General features: G+C 49.8%; 2 protein-coding genes across 5 annotated transcripts in view; one reads left to right on the plus strand and one right to left on the minus strand.

Moving 5' to 3' along the window:
* The first annotated feature begins 722 nt into the window (after positions 1–722).
* Faap20 (FA core complex associated protein 20) lies at positions 723–7,676 on the plus strand. 2 transcript variants are annotated; one of them, XM_036177191.1, is made up of 4 exons: positions 723–794; positions 1,299–1,434; positions 1,542–1,822; positions 6,971–7,675. In XM_036177191.1, exons 1-4 carry the CDS (start codon positions 733–735, stop codon positions 7,041–7,043), a joined length of 552 nt encoding a protein of 183 aa, XP_036033084.1. In that variant the 5' UTR covers positions 723–732; the 3' UTR covers positions 7,044–7,675. The 2 variants fall into 2 exon arrangements, with proteins under 2 accessions (XP_036033084.1, XP_036033085.1); XM_036177192.1 differs by having other exon boundaries at positions 777–839; positions 6,971–7,676.
* A 2,130-nt stretch (positions 7,677–9,806) lies between these two features.
* Prkcz (protein kinase C zeta) overlaps positions 9,807–19,907 on the minus strand; it is a 115,936-nt gene continuing 105,835 nt past the window's right edge. For all 3 annotated transcript variants that reach the window (XM_036177543.1, XM_036177546.1, XM_036177544.1), the window contains 3 exons: positions 19,476–19,565; positions 12,410–12,525; positions 9,807–12,186 (listed from right to left, as the gene is read on the minus strand). In XM_036177543.1, coding sequence (XP_036033436.1) covers positions 12,099–12,186; positions 12,410–12,525; positions 19,476–19,565 — 294 coding nt within the window. In that variant the 3' untranslated portion in view covers positions 9,807–12,098. The remainder of the gene's footprint in view (positions 12,187–12,409; positions 12,526–19,475; positions 19,566–19,907) is intronic.

Genomic DNA, 19,907 nt, shown 5'->3' on the forward strand with positions numbered 1-19,907 from the left:
GGTGACCTCGCCTAGGGATGAGAGGCAAGGTTCTGACGGGAAGAGGACCAAGGAAGAGGGGTCAGGGAGTCAGATGGTTGCAGGACTGGCTTTTGAAACAGCCCTGACCCCTGGGGGCTGTGGAGAAATAGAAAGCCACTAGTGAACGCCAATACATATACTAAAGTGCCTGGGCGTCTGCTGCCACCAAGTGACAGACAGGCTGCAGGACTGCAGGGTGGGTTTATTGGCTAGACAGGAAGCACGGGTTTCTGAGCTTAGTCCCCTGGGCTTTGCGGCTTCGTTCCTCTCTTTGGTAGAGAAACCCAGTTCCTCCTATAAGAAGAAAATGGTGTAAAGTTGGATTTGGAAGTCCTGTCCAAGGGGACATCCTGGGAAAGGCTGAAGAACTGGAAACTGAGGCAGAGCATTGTCTAGTGCCGCTGGGAGGTGGCATTGTCAGGACAAGCCTGACAGCTAACCTGCACGTGTTAACAGAAGGGAACAGACTTCAGAGCTGCCTGCCCAGGGTCGGGTGGGCCCAGTCTCGTACCCTTGAAAGCCTCTGCCTCAAGGCGGCAGCCTACTGTCCCCAAAGATTAGGATCTAGGCGCCTTAGTTTTCAAGTGTCACAAAGTGGAGATGGCACTTGGCAGAGCGGGTAGTGGGGGCCGGGAGGCCACCGGGGCTAGTCCCGGTGGGAGGGCGGGTCGGGTGGTAGGTCTCACTTCCGCCGGACGCTCTTTTGGGAGGATGGAGGAGGAGCAGAGGCTTCGGGGGAGGCTGAGCCGCCGCAGGCCACCGGCAAGGGGCGGGTGAGGCGGGATGGAACAGAGACGGTGGGAGCGCTGGGGACTTGGGTAGGCGGTGGGGCCTCGGGGAGACAATGGGGGTACCTCAACTTTCCCGTCTAGGTGCGGGGTTTGCATGGTTCCTCGCACACTTGCACCCCGCAACTGTGAGGCCTGCCACCAGAAAGACTCCGCCTTTCTCCGGGCGCGGTCGCTTCTTCCGCCCCAACCCTGCGGTTTCCCCCCACCTCCCCCACCCCTCTTTCTGTCGCCTATCTATCCTCTCCCTGCTCAGCCCCATGCTCCATTGTTCCCTAGAGCCCACTTACCCTCCAACGTGAACCACACGCTTGATCCCTTACTTCGGGCTCCCTCCCTCCCTTACTCCACTGTCGGCTTCTCCTACCCTACTCCCCCAGAGTCTTGCTGCCCTTCACTGTAGAGCCCCTGTGATCTCCCTTGTGGGACCTCTTTCTCGGGACACTCCACCATGGATCCACTGGCTGACACTTCCTATGCTTCCCCCAGCTGCCGCCCCTGGTATCTCATGGAGGGCAATAAGAGTGAGCCATGGGCTGCTCTGCTGCGTAGCACTGTGAGCGGGGACGAGGATTTGAGCCCCAACAGTCAGCCATTGCCACCACTGCCTACTTTTGCCAGCCAGGTGTGTCCAGAAGCACTAATGGGGAATGGCCTGGGAGAGGATTGCCTGGGGCGCTGGGGGAGGTCATGGTATTGCTGGCTATTATCTCATGGGCATCTGTTTTTTAGGAGTCTCTGCCTGACCCAGAGCCCACTGTACCTCCTGAGGTCTTCACTGTGGGATCCAAGACTTTTTCCTGGACGCCTTTTCCACCTGCCCTTGGTGGCTCTGGAAATGCCTACCAGTTGTTCCATGGGCCTAGAGGCTCCTTGGGGTCCCCCATCCCATCCTTGAAAAGATGTCCTGCACCAGATTCCTGTCAGACTCCCATCCTCCAAGAGTGTATGTCTGTGCAGAGTACACCTGTGTTGCTGAGCTGCCCATTGTGCCAGAAGGCATTTGATCCAACGTGAGTTTTCCATCCCAGACCTCAGGTTTAAGACTTAGCCAGTTGTAAAACCTCCTGCCTGGGAGGCCAAGAGAGTGCCAAGACATGGCTCTGGCCTTTTGTTTATTTAACTAATTTTGTTGTTTCGAGACAGGGTTTCTCTGTGTAGCCCCGGCTGTCCTGGAACTTGCTCTATAGATCAGGCTGGTCTCAAACTCACAGAGGTCTGCCTGCTTCTGCCTCCCAAGTGCTGGGATTAAAGGTGTGGACCACTACTGCCTGGTTTATTTAACTAATATTTAAATTAAAAAAAAATGTGTGTGTGTGTGCATGCACACACGTGCCATGGAACACATGCATGGGGAGACAGAGGAACACTTGAAGTCTGTTCTCACTTTTCACCATATGAGTCCTAGGGATTGAATTTAGGTACTCAGGATTGGCAACAGGTGCCTTTGCTTGCTGAGCCATCTTGCTAGCCTTTTTTTGTTTTGTTTTTTTGACTCTCAGTGATGCTCTGGCTTTGGCCTCCCACGTGCATGGATTTCAAGACTGCACCACCACATTTGGTTAGCTTTGGCTGCTTATACAGGAACTTGTAGAACTTGAGCCCACCGTTGCTGGGCTCAAGGGCAGTATGTTTTAGATGGTGGGTAGCTGGGTGCACACATATCTATGTGTTGAGGTAGAAACGGCCTGGGGAGGGCATGGATTCTCCAAAGTTAGTTGCTAAGATGACAAAGCCAGAAGTGAAGCACAGAGTTAGCCTGATTAAATGGTTACCAGAGGATAAAGCAGCTGGAGCCCTAGTTCAGAGCCCAACAGGCTCCTCCAAATAAAGAGGGAAGAATTTGTGCTGAGCTGGGAGTGGAGGTCCACACCTCTAATCTCAGCACTCAGCAGGCAGAATCTGTGAGTTCGAGGCCAGGCTAGTCTACATAGTGAGTTCTAGAACAGCCAATGCTATATAGGCTCTGTCTCAGAACAAAACAAAATGTGCTTATTATTGTTTGTGTGATATATGTATATGTTCATGTAGGTTTGTGTACAGAGGTAGGTGCCCATGCATGTGGAGGCCTGGTCAAGTGTTTTTCTTGATCACTTCCCACCTGTTTTGAGACAGTCTGTCACTGAACCAAACACTGATTTGGCTAGGCTGGCTGGCCAATGAGCTCCAGGGATCCATCTGTCTCTCCAGCCACCTCCAGTGCCTGGGTTACGTATGCACACTGCCAGTGTTTGCCTTTTCTGTGGGTAATGTTTGCACAGCAGGTACAGTGGAACCATTTCCCAAGCCTCCAAAATGTGGCTTTTTATCAGAATCAAACCTTTATGAATTTGAGAAGAGCCCCAATTCCAACCCTCAGCAACAACTATCTCTCCTTATAGCCACATAGCTCAGACAAAGTGATGTTAAGTGTGGGCTGGCTTGAGTGAGGTTGTGGTTGTCCCCAAGTAGGGTCCTGTTTATGTGACAGTGAGTGTACTGTAAAGTTGACATTTCCAAGCTTCTCACCTATCAAGAGACCTAGGGGCAGAGGCTGGGGTTGGGAATCCTTTTGGGAAATTCATTTTTGCAGAGCCTGTAAGATCTTGTCAGGATTCCCACTCCCCTATTGTTCCAGGGGGCTTTTTGTCTGTGCCGTCCTTGTATTTCTAGACAGTTGAAGTAAAGAGTCCTGAAGACAGGGCCATTGAAGATGGAAGCTCTTGCCCGTTGGGCGCCTTTCAAGTGGCTTGGTAAAGTGCCTTTATTTTTCCAAAGTAGGTATCAGCAAGGTAGGCTTAAGTCTGCACTGACATGTTCTTACATCGAACTGTAGAGGAGCTAGGATGTATTTGGCTAGACTCACCCCTTGAGGTGGCAGCCACATCATCAGGCTGGCTGGGGGGATCTCTTTCTCATGCCCTTCAAGGAGCCCCCTTTCATTCCTGCCCCAAGGCAGGATGCTCTGGATCTTAGATGGCAGGGATGTTGTCATGAAAGACAAGACCCAAGCAGGGAGGCAGACTGGCCTTGGGCAGGTCAGTTTGGCAGCTAGGCTTAGACTGAGCTGTCAATATTGTCCTCTGAGAGCAGTGTGTGCAAGCATTGCTGCCCACCCAAGCTGGCACAAGTGAGCCTGGGGACGCCCCTCAGGGAGGACCACACCACTCCTCCTTCCCTTTAGCACCGTCTGAGCCTGGTGGAGCACTGTTTTATTCCTAAATGTAACAGGTATTAGATACTAGGCTGACATGCATACAGTGTTCTTTGTTCCAAGAAGATCTTGCTGTTATATTTAAATACTTCATACAGATGTCTCTCACTACTGGGGACTGGGTCCAGTGCTTCCAGTGTACCAGTCTGTAGAAGCTCCTCTTTTTTTTTTTTTCCAAGACAGGGTTTCTCTGTGTAACAGTCCTGGCTGTCCTGGAACACTCTCTTTTTGGACCAGGCTAGCCTCGAACTCACAGAGATCCAGCTGCCTCTTCCTCTCAAGTGCTGGGATTAAAGGCATGCGCCAACACTGCCCAGCTTATTTATTTATTTATTTATTTTAGCATTAAACACTTCATAAACCCTACATATCTAGGTGGCTTTATGTAAGCAGCTGTTACTCTATATTGCTTAGGGAATAATGATTAGGGCAAGTCTGTTTACATTTAGTACAGCCACCAATTTTTAAAGTACTTTTTATCTGTGTTTGTTTGAATCTGCAGATGTAGGACCCACAGATAGGAAAACCGCTGTGTTTTCTGATATCTATGTGTCAGATAGGCAACTGGTGAGACAGTACGTTAGCTGGGATGTCCAAACCCTTCCTTGGTCTTTACTGATATAGTAATACCTGGTGGTTGTGATTATTTCCCTGTGTCTGTCTCTTTCTGATGTGTGTGTGTGTGTGTGTGTGTGTGTGTGTGTGTGTGTATTCCTGCCCTTTATTTCAATATGTAACTTAGGCCGTGAACGTCTGAGGCCAAACAGTCTTCTTGCTCAGCCTTCAGAGTAGCAGAGATGACAGGTGTGTGCCATGCCTAGCTCACGGTCATGACTCTAATAGTTTATTCATATTCAGATTCTGGGGCTGAAGTCCCATCCATGTTGGTTAGCCATAGCCAGGGCTCAGCTGTGTCTGGGAGTTAGCAGAAGCCTGGCAGTGAAATGAGTTCTACAGAACAGCTCTTTTGTTGTGGGGTGGTATCTGGAGGAATCCCTTGAGGGATGCTGCCTGAAAACTCCCAACAGATGGCCGAGATCCATACAGAACCTTGAGGTATCTTGCAGAAAGCTGCGGGGAGGGAAGTGTTAATACCTTGGTTAGATTGGCTAAGGGGTTCTCAGGGACTTCAGAGACTATTTGTTGGGGACTGCCAAGTTAGAGAGCCATTGAAAATCACAGGACCTGGGAATCAAGTGAGGGGTTTTGCAGTCCATTCTCTGTTGTAAATCTTAGGGGAGTTCTGTTTCCATTCTGGTCATTGACCTGGGTGTGGGTCAACTAGGATACAGTGAACAAGCCAAGGCCTAGGATGCCTGGGAGGGCAGGCAATGGGCATCTGGTTGATCATCAGGATGTCCAGATGATCCTCAGGGCTTCTGTTGATAAGTTCACCAGCCTCAGCACATATAAGGTGAACTGGCTGCTGGGAGAGACACAGGGCATTGTGGTAAGTCACAGGGGTTCGGGGTTTGTTCTTCATTGGGAGATGGTGGCCCTGATCTAACAGGCTCAGATGGGACTGTCTGACATTGGTCTGGAGAAGGGGACTCACTGGTCATGTGCATTGGGTTTAGGAACTGTAGGGAGTGACAAAAGGCAGCGTCTGAGGGAGAAGTAGTGCTTGGTAGATTGCTGTCTGAGTATGGAAGGCTATAGGGTGCCAGGAAGGAAGCAGGGCCCTGTGAGCAGAGACCAATGTTTGCCAGTCTCCTGGTTGTGAAATGTAAGAGATGGCCACTCTAATAGATTGTTGGCCACATGGCCTTCATCAAGTCCTGGGCTGTTGAGCATTGTCCTGGCAGCTCTACTGACTACTCTAGCTAGGTCACCTCCTCCCTCTGATGGCTGGATGAAGTTAGGTGGAAGGCCAGTCCTTGTTCTCCAGGGCCATTGGCACAGGACTCTTGAGGTACAGATGCTATGTGGGCATTCCAGAAATGCAGGGCCAGAGGCCAGATGACTGAATCTTACATGATAGGGCTTGGTCTTTCCACATCAAGAAAACAAACCCTTTCTGAGTTTGAGGCCAGCCTGGTCAACGTAGTGAGTTTCAAGACAGCCAGGGCTATATAGGAGAGCCTGTCAAACAAACAAACAAACAAACAAACGAACAACCTTCCCCCAACTCCCCAAAAGAAAGCATTCCCTCCTGGGTGTGATGTTTGCCTCTTGGAGGATGGTAGGTGGCTGTCCTGGAGTAACTCTTACCTTCATGTGTATTTCTTCTGGGCAGCCTAGTGAGTTGAACTTTCATGAGAACTTCCCTTTATACTGGCTGATGGACGTACCTGATAGGCTTGACCTGCTATAGACAGGCATGGGACTTGAGGAGGGCCTGCACTGGACCTATAGAGCCAGGAAATTCTAGCTTCCTTGCTGATCTCTGCCTGAGATGGGCTTTTTGTTTTTGTTTTTTGAAACATGGTCTCACTATGTAGCCCTGGCTGTCCTGGAACTCACTATGTAGACCAAGCTGGCTTTTTACTCACAGATGTCTGCCTGCCTCTGCCTCCTGAGTGGTGAGTATGTACACATACCACAGTGAGTCAGAGGGAAACTTTCAGGAGTTGGTTCTTTTATCATGTGGGTTCCAGAGACCGAACTCGGGTCATCAGGTTTGGCAGCAAGCGCCTAAGTCATTGAGCCATCTTGCTGGACCCAGAGAGTCTTTGGGGATAGCTTTTGGCATGGTCCAGGATGAGTGAGCCAACATATGAGGTAGGAGCTTCATTGACATTGGTCAGGGTGGGAGTCTGTAGGACTAAGAATCCTTGGTGTAAAGAGGGGTTCTCAGGTAATAGGAAAGGCCTAGCTTAACCCACTGAGGTCATGGTGAACCCTACTTATTGTGTCCTCCAATTGACCAGCTATGGGAGAGTCCAGGACTCTTCTCAGTGTGGAATTACTCCTTCCTGTGGCCAGCACTCTCCCAGGAGGCCTGGTGACTGTTTCCTCTCCCTTGCAGGCTGGCCCAGCTGGATGTGGATAGCCACCTTGCTCAGTGCTTGGCTGAAAGCACAGAAGACATGGTATGGTGAGCTGCAGGATGCTTCTCCTGTCCCCTCCTTCCAGCACACATACTGACATAGGGATGTGACTGCTGAGATGTGTCTTCGTGTGGACACCCGAGCATAGGCTCCTCTGGTTTTGTTTGTGGGCACTGGGCATAATGCTGATCACTGTGGTGCCGACGGTGGTAGGTCCTCTATGATGGCTCCTTTCTTGTCAACTTAACTGGGTTTGGAATCACCTAAGAGACAGACCTCAGGGTGTGTCTGTGAAGCTGTTTCCAGAGATTAATTGAGAAAGGAAGATCCACCTTGAACGTGGGTGGTACCATCCTGTGGCCTGGGGTCTCACTGAATAAAAAAGGAGAAATTGAGCTGCTTCTTGACTGGGGACGTGATGTGCTTCTCACCTGTCACCACAGCTACACCTGGTTTTGCTACTGTAACGTCAGCCGTGAGCCAGAGTCAATCTTAAGTTGCTTTGACCAAGTATTTTGTCATAGCAGGGAGAACCCCACCCAAGCAGGTGAGCCAGGATCTGTCACAAGACAGAACAGGGTATGTCTGCTCAAGTCAGCATTTGTGCACAGGCTGGTACCTTCTGACTGCAAGAGTGATACTGGATTACATTTCACAGACATAAAAAAAAAAAGACAATTATATGTATGTGTCTGTGTCTGTGTTGGGGGTTTTGTGTATGTGAATGTAATTGCCCACAGAGGCCAGAGGAGGGTGTCAGATTCCCTGGAGCTGTAGTTATAGACAGCTTTGAACTTGGGTCATTTGCAAGAGCAGAATGTCCTAACCACTGAAGCATTTCAGTAGCCCCACAGTCATGGCTTTAATTCTCCAATGCACTTACTTCTCCATTCAGAAACACAGTGCTGCAAGCTGCACGCTTACCTCCACAATTACTGCGTCGAGGTCCTCATCCCTAGTGACGATGATGTGGAGATGGAGCCCTTGGGAGGTGGCAGGTCATGAAGGTGAAGCTTCCTCAAGGGGATTAATGTTATGTACTGAAGGGGCCTTCGGAGACAGGAAACCCAGGACTACTCAGGACATAGCAAAATGCCTGTCCCGAGTGTCCAGATGGACAGTCACCAGAACTGTTGGCTCCTTGGTTCCCAGGACTAAGATGGAAGTATGTTATCTACCTAGGCTGGGGAGTATCTTGGTGGTACAGCATTTGCTCAGCCTGAACCAACCCCTGGATCTAGCCAGCACTAGGGCAAGGAATGTTTCCTGGCAATTAGAGCTGACTTGCACAGTGTGTAGAGTCTCTGCAACCTTACTGCTAAGGGGTGCGAGGTGGGAGCATATCTCCTCATCCACGTGTTCTGGCTGACATATAAGTGAAAATGTTTTCTTTGGATAGTAAGCTCCAATACCTGCTTAGACCTCGAGGACCTTCTCCCCTGGTTTGCATTTTGAACTGTGTGGCTGAGGACAACTTGATTTTCCCACCACTACCTTCCAAGTGCTAGGATTACAATATCCACTACTAAGTTCATTTGCACCTGACATTCTTGTCGACAGAAACAAGTGTTGGCCTATGGTTGGGGACAGTCATGGTTTGAAAGCCTGAAATAACCAGAAAAAAACTGTATTTTCCTTTGAAAAATGGTTTCAGTGAGTTGGGTATGGTGGAATCTCAACACTTGGCAGGTGAAGGATTAGCAGTTCATGCCCAGCCTCTCCTACTTAATGAATTCAAGGCCAACCTGGGCTACAAGAGACCCTGTCTTAAAAACAAACAGGATGGGTTTCATATAAATCATAAAAACACATGAAGGGGCTACAGTACAGTGTAGTGGTTGGTGAGGACTCACTTGGTAGGTGTAAGGCCTGCATGCAGTGCCCAGCAACCCAAAAAAGTCAGACTACCCAAACTAACTCGGTTGCCAGATGAAAAGGCTACATTAGGGCTCTCCTAGAGGGGAGTTGGAGATAGGTATAGACAGATGAGAGGGACCCTGGTCACGGGCTGAAGAGTCTCTCATAGGCTGCCTGCATGTTAGAGCTCCTGGGGGATGCTGGTAGCTGACTTAATCTAAGGCAAAAGCCCCAGAACCAGGGACACCCAAGGTGGTGGTCTCAGAGGGCCTGGAGTATGTCCCAGGGAATAGGGGGAGATAAAACCTGGAGCTCTGAAGTGAGTGGCTGGATGACATCTCCTAAGAAGTCTTCTCACCTGCTCCAGTGAGGCTCAACACCAGTCTTTGAAAACACCCTCACAGATGCCCCAAAATTATGTTCTTCCAGGTGTTCAGAAATCCTTAATCTAGCTGGGGGATGGTAGCACACGCCTTTAATCCCAGAACTCAGGAGGCAGAGCCAGGCGGATCTCTGTGAGTTCGAGGCCCGCCTAGGCTACAGAGTGAGTTCTAGGACAGCCTCCAAAGCTACACAGAAACCCTGTCTGGGGGCAAAAAAAATCCCTAATCTAGTCAGGCTGGTACTGTTCTGACTACAATCCCAAAGCTACCATCTGAGAGACCACAGAGCTGGGGAGAGCCAAGGGTGTGTGGTAGTGGAGTCTGACAGAATAGTAGTATATCTGTCCAAACCCATCGAACAGATCAGGAGGAAAGAGGGTCGGCATGTCATGGGAATCTTCAGTCGTGAGGACAGACTCATTTCATGGGGACGGTGACAGTGGCACTGAGTATGTGAGACACTTCTGCTTTGTGTTGTGAGCCTAGATAGATTCTAGGAAGGGACTCTTAGGAAAACGGAATAAAACCCTTTGCTTTCTCCAAATATCTACTTCAAACACAGTAACAATGAGGGCATTTTCATCAAAGTCTTTAATAGATGTGCAAGAATACGAACGACCTTGGCCGTGGAGGGCGAGAACATCATCCACAGAAGGATCGCTGGCCGGCGATGGGCTCCACTGATCAATTGTACAAAACCACATGGTTATGGCTACTGCTTTACAATCATGAAAGTCACCAGTGTTCGTGAACCATTTTCAAAAGACACACGCCATCTTGTCCGGAGCCATTTGCAAAAAAACGTTAGGGTATTTCCCACCCCCTACCCCCAAGTCACATTTCATTACATCCTTCACTTTCTTTAATTTATAAAACAAATTACTATATATAAAAATCTCCCCTTCTGGTGGGCACAATGTTATTCACACATTTGTACATGAGCAGCCGAACCAGTAACCAGCAAGTCATTTGGCAATAGGGCAGTATCCAAATAAACAACCCCATTTCTAATAAACCAAGGGCCCCTGTGCTGTTTGGGCAAAGGAGTTGTTGCTGTCCCTAGGCAGCACACTGGGTGCAGGAGCAGGTTTGCTCTTGGACCATTTGTGGGCTCTTCATCTTAGCGTTTTGGCTCATAGGCAGGTGTGACTGCACAGCCCTCAGACTGAGGCTCCAGCCACCTGGACATCCCCAGGCTGGGCTGGACACCCCTGGGAGACCCAAAAATTGGCTCTTAGGCTCTTTGCATTTTTTTTGAGCAGTTGCTGGGGACAAGTCTTACTGATGGACACTGGGAGTGCTGGTTGAAATGTGTCCATGTTCAATAGGAGTTACAGAGCCACCCAGAAGCCTGGACTTGGGGTATGATGTCAGAAGCCTGGGCTGCCTGTTCTGTCCCAGCACCGTGGACCTGGGTGTGGCTCTGATGTGTTCAGTGCCAGACATGGCAATGGCCTGAGAAACCTGAGTGTATTGGGGTGAGGGCTGCGGGCGGCCACAGGGCAGCCGCAACAGCGCCTCTAACTTTGCATCTTCTCTAACTTCGATATGTGACAGGGCCACCAGCCCCGAAGCATGAAGCAACTGTGACCGGAGGCTGGACTCTGCCCTGCCTCACAGGGAGGCTCAAGGCCTCATTCTGGCAGGGTTGGGGGTATGTAGCACGTTTGCTACACTGGCCAGCCTGGCTTGGGTGGAGCTGGGGTGCTCAGACACTGCAGTGCAGCTGTCTCCCACACTACCGAGGGCTGAAATGGTGGCCCCTGCCACACCTGACCTGCTAAGGACTTAGCTAATCTCTTTCCAGGGAGCCTTGGGTTGGCCTCCCGAACTGCCTCTAATCTAAGGAGGAGGAGGATGGCTGAGCACAACAGTTATGGAAGCAGACTTGCTTCCTCAGGAAGAGTACAGGATTATGGGTATTCTGTTGCTTTAAGGCTAGGGTCCATCACACACGTGTCTTTAAATTTTCTAATCTGGAGTATTAGTGATAAAAATATTTTCCAAAAATCTAATGTATAACACAAGACATCTTGGAGGCACTGGCTAGTGTTTTCAGAAATATATTTTGTGCGGATTTAGTTTTCAATTATTTTTCCCTTTTTATTTATTTACCTATTTATTTATTTGGTTTACTGGTGCTTTGGTGAGCAATGTTTTAGAATCTCTATAATCCAGTTTCCCCCATCAGAGTCCAAAGGGCTGGTGGGAACAGCGCCACCAACTTAGCCAGGATGTCACTTCAGCCTTGGACTACCACGGCTAGCTGTACTAGGTATGAAAATACTTGTTAAATATTAACAACAGAACTTACCGGGATTTAGAAAACGTTCCGAATCTGTAACAATTCTTGTTGCAGTGCATCCCTGCAGGCACTTGGGTGCCCATCCCCTGCCTACGTTCTGCCTGCTTGGAAAACGCAGCTCCTCCTCACGTGGGGGCTGTGTTGGGGACATCAGGCGGGTGCCACTCAGAAAAAAGGCATCAGAGGAAGCTTCGACATCATCGGTACATTTTATTCCTCAGGGCATTACACGCTAACTTTCCTGGAGCGGGTCAGTGCATTGAGTTCTGTTTCTGTGGAAAATGTGCACCTTCAAAACGGCGTTGACTGTCTCGCCCTCTGGTCAGGCTATCATGGGCACAGGAAGCGATTCCTCCAGCACAAAGCCAGCCTCTGTGGTCTGGACACAAGAGACTGTTCTGTCCAGAAGTGCCTGTTGGATGCCCCTCTGCGGTCTCGGTGGCCAGCATCCCTCCTTGGCTGCTCGGAGCCTCGTGCCCAGCCTGGCATGCATATGCTGTGGTTAAGGGTAAAGTGACAGGGTCATTCACAGGCGTGTCCACAACAGAGACGCTCGTGGCCTCACACAGACTCTTCAGCAGAGAGCAGAAGCGGGTTGATGTACTCAAAGCCTTCAAACTCAGACTGGTCAATCCTCTTTATGACGTCCCTAGAGGCATAGGAATAGGGTGAAGAGAGGTAGCTGTGCCCCCCCCTCAGGCACCATCCTTCCCACCATCCCACATGGCAGAGTAGGGACCCAGGCATGAGGCCATGCACCAGTCTAGACACAGGCTGCCTGTGGAGCTGGGCCACTCAGGATATGTTCCCTTGTGGCATTTGTGGGCAGGTCAGGGTGTCTTGAGCCTTGCAGTGTCCTGCCCAGGACTTACTCATCATCTGGAGTCAGCTGCACGGGCTCGCTGGTGAACTGTGTATCAAAATTGTCCAGGCCATAGTCATCTGTGATCTGAGGCTGGAAGGGAGGCAGGGCCTGCTTCTTTTCCAGCTGAGAATATTGACAAGGGAGTGTCAGATGGGTGTTGAGCATCCCCTCTGCCCGCTTCAGTTCTTTGTATGCACATAAATCACAAAATAAAATGGGAAGCTCAGCTTTTCAACATGCCTGGTATTTGAACGCCACTTCTTTTTTCTTCCCCTTAAAGCACAGAATCTAGGAGAAAATATCCAATGCCAGGAAAAGTCTACTTCAGTTAAAAAATAATGGATGTATAGGCCCTGGAGACCTGTGCCTGGGGAAATAATGTCACTGCCAGTGGCTGGACGCTTTTTCCTTTCTCTCCTTTTTCTTTCCTCCCTCCCTCCGCCTCCCTCTCTCTGTCTCTCTCCTCTGTCTCAGATCATAATTGTATTTGGGCTTGACAATACCCTCACCTAGATGAGCACTGGAGAACCTTTCTTCAGTCCTCTCCCCACCCTGAAGTGCCATCTTCATCTTTTACTATATAGAAGTGCACCCTCTAGTCCAGCAGGGAATGTAAGCAGACACCATGATGCATGTGGCAAAGAATCCCTGCTCAGTCTCACACCCATACCCATTCATGCTTGGTAACACGGCTGCTTGCATTCTAGGCATCTAGGTGTGACAGATGGACCTCTGTGAATTCAAGACCTGGTCTAGATAGCCAGTTCAGGCCAGCCAGAATCATAGCATAAAATGGCATAAACTTATGGTTTTATTATGAGCTTTTCATACATTTACATTATTATGCTTTGTTCATATTCAATCCCCATTGCCCTCCTTTCTAACCCTTGCTCCAAGCATTTTGCTATTGTTATAACTGTTCTGGGCTCCAACAAAGAGAGAGGGATGTGGTGTGCCAAGATGGATTGGTTATGTATAATATAGCTGTTCAGCTGGGTGGTGGTGGTGCACACCTTTAATTGCAGCACTTGGGAGGCAGAGGCAGGTAGATCTGTGAGTTTGAGGCCAGCCTGGCCTACAGAGCAAGTTCCAGGGCAACCAAGGATACACACACACACACACATATATATAATGTGTGTATGTATATATACATATATGTATGTATGTATATATGTGTGTGTATGTATGTATGTATATACAATATACAGCTGTTTTTCATCAAGCAGGGCCCTTAGGCCACACAGGGGCAGCTACACACTTAGGGCATTTCTGAGCTTCAGTGCCCAGGGTGAGAGAGCCTTCTTTCCAGCATTCACTCAGCTCTTCCAGGGGAAGATGGGTGACAGTTGGTCTCAGAACAGATCTGTCCCAAGAGCCACACTGCTCTACATGAGCTAGAGATTCAGGCCCTGAAGAGGCACTGCATGAGTCTGCACTTAACCTCACATATGGCTGCCATGGGAGCTGATGTGTAACACTCCCCCCACTCCCCCCCTATCCAACGATGGCTCTGTGGCAGGATCACTGTCTGGGTTATAGATGCCTCTCAGGATTCTTAGAAACAAACCTAACCCTACAGAGTACAACATACACAGATGAATGAGTGAGTGAGCAAGTGCATGAGAAAATGAATGAAGAAGGTGTGAAGAGTGGGTGGATTCATGAATGAGTAAGAGAATAAGAGCAAGTAAGGGTCCTAGCCTGCTAGTACAACAGAAGACCCAAGGCTGGGTAACCAAGAGGACTAGAAGTTTGTCCTTGTGTTCTGGGAGTGACTCTTTACCTCTAATGAGGCACCTTGAGCCTAGGCCTGCAGCATTGCCTTTCAGGCTCCTAACCGGCTCAGACCTAACCCTCCCACACCCCAGCATTTCCCAGCAGAGTTTTAGGAACATACTTAGCTGTCTAGAATACAATTGGCTGTGTTACCAAGCATGAATGGGGCTGAGTGTGGGAATGAAGGAGGACTCCTTGCCACATGCATCGTGGTGCCATGTGCTGACATTAGAGTCCCTTCTGACTGCTGTGCATTCCCTGCTGGAATAGAGGGTCCACTTCTAAATAGAAAAAGTTGGAGATGGCAGCACCAGGCCAGGTGGCCTCTGGAGTAACTCCAGAACTCAGTGAGTTTGCTCGGAATACACTAGCCAGCACAGAGGGACAATTGGGAGTCAGTTCCCAGCATGGCTATGGGTGGGGAGATTAGCAGAGAGAAGATGGACATCACTGACCATTCTGACTCTTGGTATCCAAACAAAGAAATGCCCCAAATTCCAGGGTGGTATTGCCACTTTCGCCTTCTGAAGTCTGGGCTATGAAGGCTGGTGCTGGGCCGTAAGGCTAGGTGGGGAGGTGTGCCTGGGGTTGGTAGCAGTTGTAATCCCATTTCTGATGCCTCCACCTGGCCATGGTTCCCACAACTGCTTGTTTGTCTCTGGAGCCCCATGCATGGGCCTTCTGAGTGTGGCCCTTTATCTGGTATTTTATCTGGTATCTCCTGTATTTTCCTGTCTTTTCTCTTCTGGCCACAGGCATATGCCACAACCAAGGACTTGTCCTTTCCTTTTTCTGTGGTAGGTTGCCTGGGAAACCAAAAGGTTTTGTGACAGTCTATCCTCCTACTTGCTTTCCTCTCTGGAGTCTTTCTTCTAGAAGCCTTGAACTTATAAACTTTATAAAAAAAAATACATTTATTTATCTGTGTGCATGAGTGGGTGGGTGTGCATGAGCCAGGGCACATGTGTGGAGGTCAGAGGACAACATTTCACCACAGGCATCTTGGAAATCTAACCCAGGCTGTCAGCTTGGTGGCAAGTACCCTTACCCACTGATTGGTCTAGGTCTATTTAATTTGCCTGACCCGGGGCAGGAGCAGAGGCTATCAACTTCCTGTCAGCTCTCACTGGTCAGGTCTTGCTGATGTCAAGGGAGTTTATTTTAGCCACACACAGTCTGACTCACTCCTCAGGGTGGCCTTGCCATGGCACCTGCCAGCAGCCTGGAACACAGCAGGTTTGATGGCAGATGGTAACAATGCCCAGATGGCCGCTTCAGCTCTCTCTCTCCAGTTTATGATGGGTCAGGGATTGGGACCGTTGGAAAAATCTGACATGCTGTCAAATCATGTCTGATGGAACACCCTGTGGACAGACCCTTGTGGTAAGCAGCCCTAGCCAAGCCTCCAGAGGGAGCCAGGACTTTGCTCTATGGACCCATTTCTTTCAGAATCCATTTACTGACCAGTCATAACTCTGCCTGGGACTGTGTCCAACAACTTTCCCATGGCCTTTATGCTGATATCCAAACCTTCTGGTGGAGACTTGGCAGTGAAGGATGTGCCGGATGGCCCATGGTGGACTTTGTGTACTCAGTGAAACATATACTCCTATCCTGACATCCCAGAGGAGGGGCAGGAGGACTGGCCCCACAGGCCATCCCTGTGCCCCTAGAGACAGCGGGCATGTGGATCCCTTCTGACTCTACTCTTTCTCTAGAGCACTAGAGAGGGATGGGAGAGGAGCCTATGTCTAAGGCCCAGGGAGGACCCTGAGCATCAAGCTCTGGGGTGGCCTTTGCTGTGAGTCTAGAGAGTAGAGGCTAAAAGAATCTGGTAGCACAAGGTCTCTATCAGGGATGGTGTGCCATGCAGACAGTAGTTCTCAGATCAGCCACTGGGGTGGGCAGAAGAGGATCTCATTTGTGTCTCTAGTCCCTTACATTCATCAAGACCATCCCAGTAGATTTGTCTGAAGCAGAAACTCAGACATCAGGTTGAACCGCCCTCCCCCCATCTGTAAGGGCAGCCACTGTTTTGCCTGCTTGAGTTCGTAATGATTCCCTCTGTCCCATGACACTCAGGATGGAGGATGGTCCTGGGGGACATCAGAACAGAATGTGCCATAGAACAGTGCTGGTTGAGGGAGGAGGTAGGTGTGGTGGGCTGGTTCCTGACAGTCTACCCGCCTACTTCTAGGGCCTTCACCCCACAAATAAACCATTCCAGAGCCCCGATCTCCTCAGCTCAGGTGTCCCAGAGTCTCAAGTTACAGCAGGAGTTTGGCTGTCATTTCTCTCTCAAAGCCCAAGCCCACAAGGGAAAAAAAAGGTGGGAGGGGATCAGGGATAAGCCTAGCCCCCTTTGCTCCAAACATACAACACATAGTAGTACCATACGGCCTATAATCCCTGAATGAGACCCATGTCAGCTGGCTTTGTACAAATCTTTAAAGAACAGCATAGATGGCCTCAGGCCCAAGAATGTGGACACACCAGTTACCACCATGGCTGTCTGGCAGTGTTGACACGAGCAGAGCTTGGTCAGCTAGGGGAAGGGCTGGAATTAGTAGCCTCTCCAGGGTGTCACAGTGGCTCATGGCAGGGACCAGTTCCAATCCCCTTGCTGCCTACATCTCATCTATCCTCTTCCTCATGGCACCAGACCTGAACTAGGGACCAGCATCCCAGGTTCCACGGTGACACCTCTGGGCCTGAGCTCCCACCTCAGATGAACAGTCCTGAAGCTGCAATCACTGAAGATGGTGCTGGGGTGTACGGTCCTAAGGTCTCAAGAAGTCCTGGGGTGCAGCCCCTCAAGAGGCAGGACACCAAGTGACCACCTGAATAGTGGCTCATCTAGAGGAATGTCCCCAAGAAAACTAGACACAAGTCCCAACAGACAGGCTATGCAAGCTGCCCAACAACCTGAGAACCAGAAGGTGGGCCCCACCCAAGCGACCATCAGTGGATGAGCGGACAAACACATGGTCCATCTGTGCAAGGAAACATCAGGCAGCCATGTCACATGAATATCACCATGACAAAGACGATGCTTGAAGATGCTTCACCAAGCAAAGCAGGCCAGAATGCAAGACCACCTACTGGATGAGTCTCCTTTCAAGGCAGAGTTGCAAGTCAAACTGCAAGACAGAGCACAAGTGGGTGTGGCCAGGGACGGGGATAGTAAGGTGGGTGTGATGACACATGGCATGAGTCTCCTGGGCTGAGGAAGAAAGGCTCTGTGGTAATGGTTCCAGGCCCACAAGATGTGTGCCATGTGTATGATGTAGAGGAAGACCTCTTCAGTCCCTCTTGCTGCTCAGAACCACCTGGCTGGCCAGCCTAGAGGCAGCTGGACTAAAATTAAACACTATTTATATCATATCTGCTCACTTATAGTGAGGCAAGAGTGACAGGAGATGAGGCCTGGCTGCTACTGATGCCATGTGGGAGCCCAGGGCCAGGGCCGGAGGAAGAACTCAGATCCTACAGGCTCAGACGAGGTGGACCCCAGTGAGGCAGGCTCAGAGGAGAAGCCATGAGGAAGGTGGTTGGGACAATGTAGAACTTCCCCTGAACTTCACTCATGGATCTGCTAGGTCAGTACATGACTCTGTGTCAGAGTGGGGGTGATGGGTTTCAAAGACTGGCCAAGCCAGGTATGGCTGCATGGTGAAGAACAGAGTTAGAAAGAAGCCCACTGCTTCTCTCTGATGCTACCAGAGCTAGAAAGTGAAATTAAAAGCTGACAAAACTGGTTCTTAAGGATCAAGGGCCAGTGAGATGGCTCAGCAGACACTGATGACCTGGGTTTGTCCCCAGACCTGTGTGGTGGAAGCAGAGGACTCACTCAGAAGTTGTCCTTTGACCTCCATATGTGCATGCATACACAATACACCCCCACACACTCCAATGTTAAAAAGTGTCAGTGTTCTGTATACTGAATAGATATTTGCACCAAAACAAGGGAGAGAACAAGAGGTTCTGATGTGCGGCTCCAGAAGGGCCAAGGGTTGTGGGGCACAGTCCATCCTGATCACTTGGTGCTCCTGCAGCCTAGCCCCTCCCCATTCCTCACAGTACCCTAGACACAAACAGTCTTGTAAATAAAAAGCGACCGGTTGTGCTGGGTGTTGGTGGCACACATCTTTAATCCCCGCACTCGGGAGGCAGAAGCAGGCGGATCTCCGAGTGTGAGGCCAGCCTGGTCTACAGAGAAAGAGTTCCAGGACAGCTGGGCCTACACAGAGAAACCCTATTTTGAAAAATAAAAAAAAGGGCTGGAGAGATGGCTCAGAGGTTAAGAGCACTGACTGCTCTTCCAGAGGTCCCGAGTTCAATTCCCAACACCCACATGGTGGCTCACAACCATCTGTAATGAGATCTGGCACCCTCTTCTGTATACATAATAAATAAATAAATCTTGGGGAAAAAAAAAAAGAAAGAAAAAAATGACAAGATCCTGCTCTTCCCTGGGGTGGGATGTAGACATCAGTGCTGGCTGTGGACCATCTGAAAAGGTCAGTGCTGGGCGGTGGTGGCACACGCCTTTAATCCCAGCACTTGGGAGGCAGAGGCAGGTGGATCTCTGAGTTCGAGGCCAGCCTGGTCTCCAGAGCGAGTTCCAGGAAAGGTGCAAAGCTACACAGAGAAACCCTGTCTCAATAAACAAAAAACCAAAAACCCAACAACAACAACAAAAGGTCAGGGTGGGGTTGGGAAGGAAGGTGTCCAATGTCCCCAAGCTGGGCAATTTCCAGATTTACTCAATGAACTAAACTTCATATTTTCCCTCAAAAGAGTATATTTGGGTTTGTTTTGTTTTGTTTTTGTTTTTTGACACCGGGTTTCTCTGTGTAGCTTTGGAGCCTGACCTGGAACTCTCTCTGTAGACCAGGGTGGCCTCGAACTCACAGAGATCCACCTGTCTCTGCCTCCCGAGAGCTGGAATTAAAGGTGTGTGCCACCACTGCCCGGCTAAAAGAGTGTATTTTATATAGGAAACATATCAGTAACTTTTCAATCACTTATTTTGGAACAAGTTATTTTTTTCTCCTAATATCAGAAATGGACCCAACTCAGATCAGAACCTTGAAGCCTGTGCTTATTACTACCTGCCAGTAGTTAGCAGTAGGACAGATAAAGTCTGGGCAGCTTTGGAAAACCAACCACACTAAAGAACATGTCCCTGGGGCCCAGACACCATCTACCAGGAACCCAAGTGCACATGGGCCTACACTCTGCCTATGAGACCAGCCCACCTTATGGAATGGGCACGAGTAACTCTTGAGGCTTACCAGATCCCAGTCTATGCTGCGGAAGAAGGCATGGGACTTGATGTCGGAAAATCCAGTCTGCGGTCGGCAGCCAAGTCTCTCTTTGGGATCCTGGAGGTCAGAGTTCAAGTAAGGGTGAGTCAGGACTCCCAAGGAAACCCCTGACTCAGCCTCTACCCAACAGGATGATCACACTGTCTCCAGCTCATCCAGGGTATAACCTCCCCTATTGGGAGTCCTTCCCCAAAGGTTACTTTCTCCTGTTTGCTATGCTAAGTATTAATAGAAATTAAACTCACCGGGCAGTGGTGGCACATACTGTCAACAGCATGCAGGAGGCAGAGGCAGGTGGATCTCTGTCAGTTTGAGGCCAGCCTGGGTGGTCTACAGAGCCAGTTCTAGGAAAAGTTCTACTAGTTCTAGCCAAGGCTATACAGAGAAACCCTGTCTCAA

The sequence above is a fragment of the Onychomys torridus genome, chromosome 2 (assembly GCF_903995425.1).
Source record: "Onychomys torridus chromosome 2, mOncTor1.1, whole genome shotgun sequence".
Classification (NCBI taxonomy): Eukaryota; Metazoa; Chordata; class Mammalia; order Rodentia; family Cricetidae; genus Onychomys; species Onychomys torridus.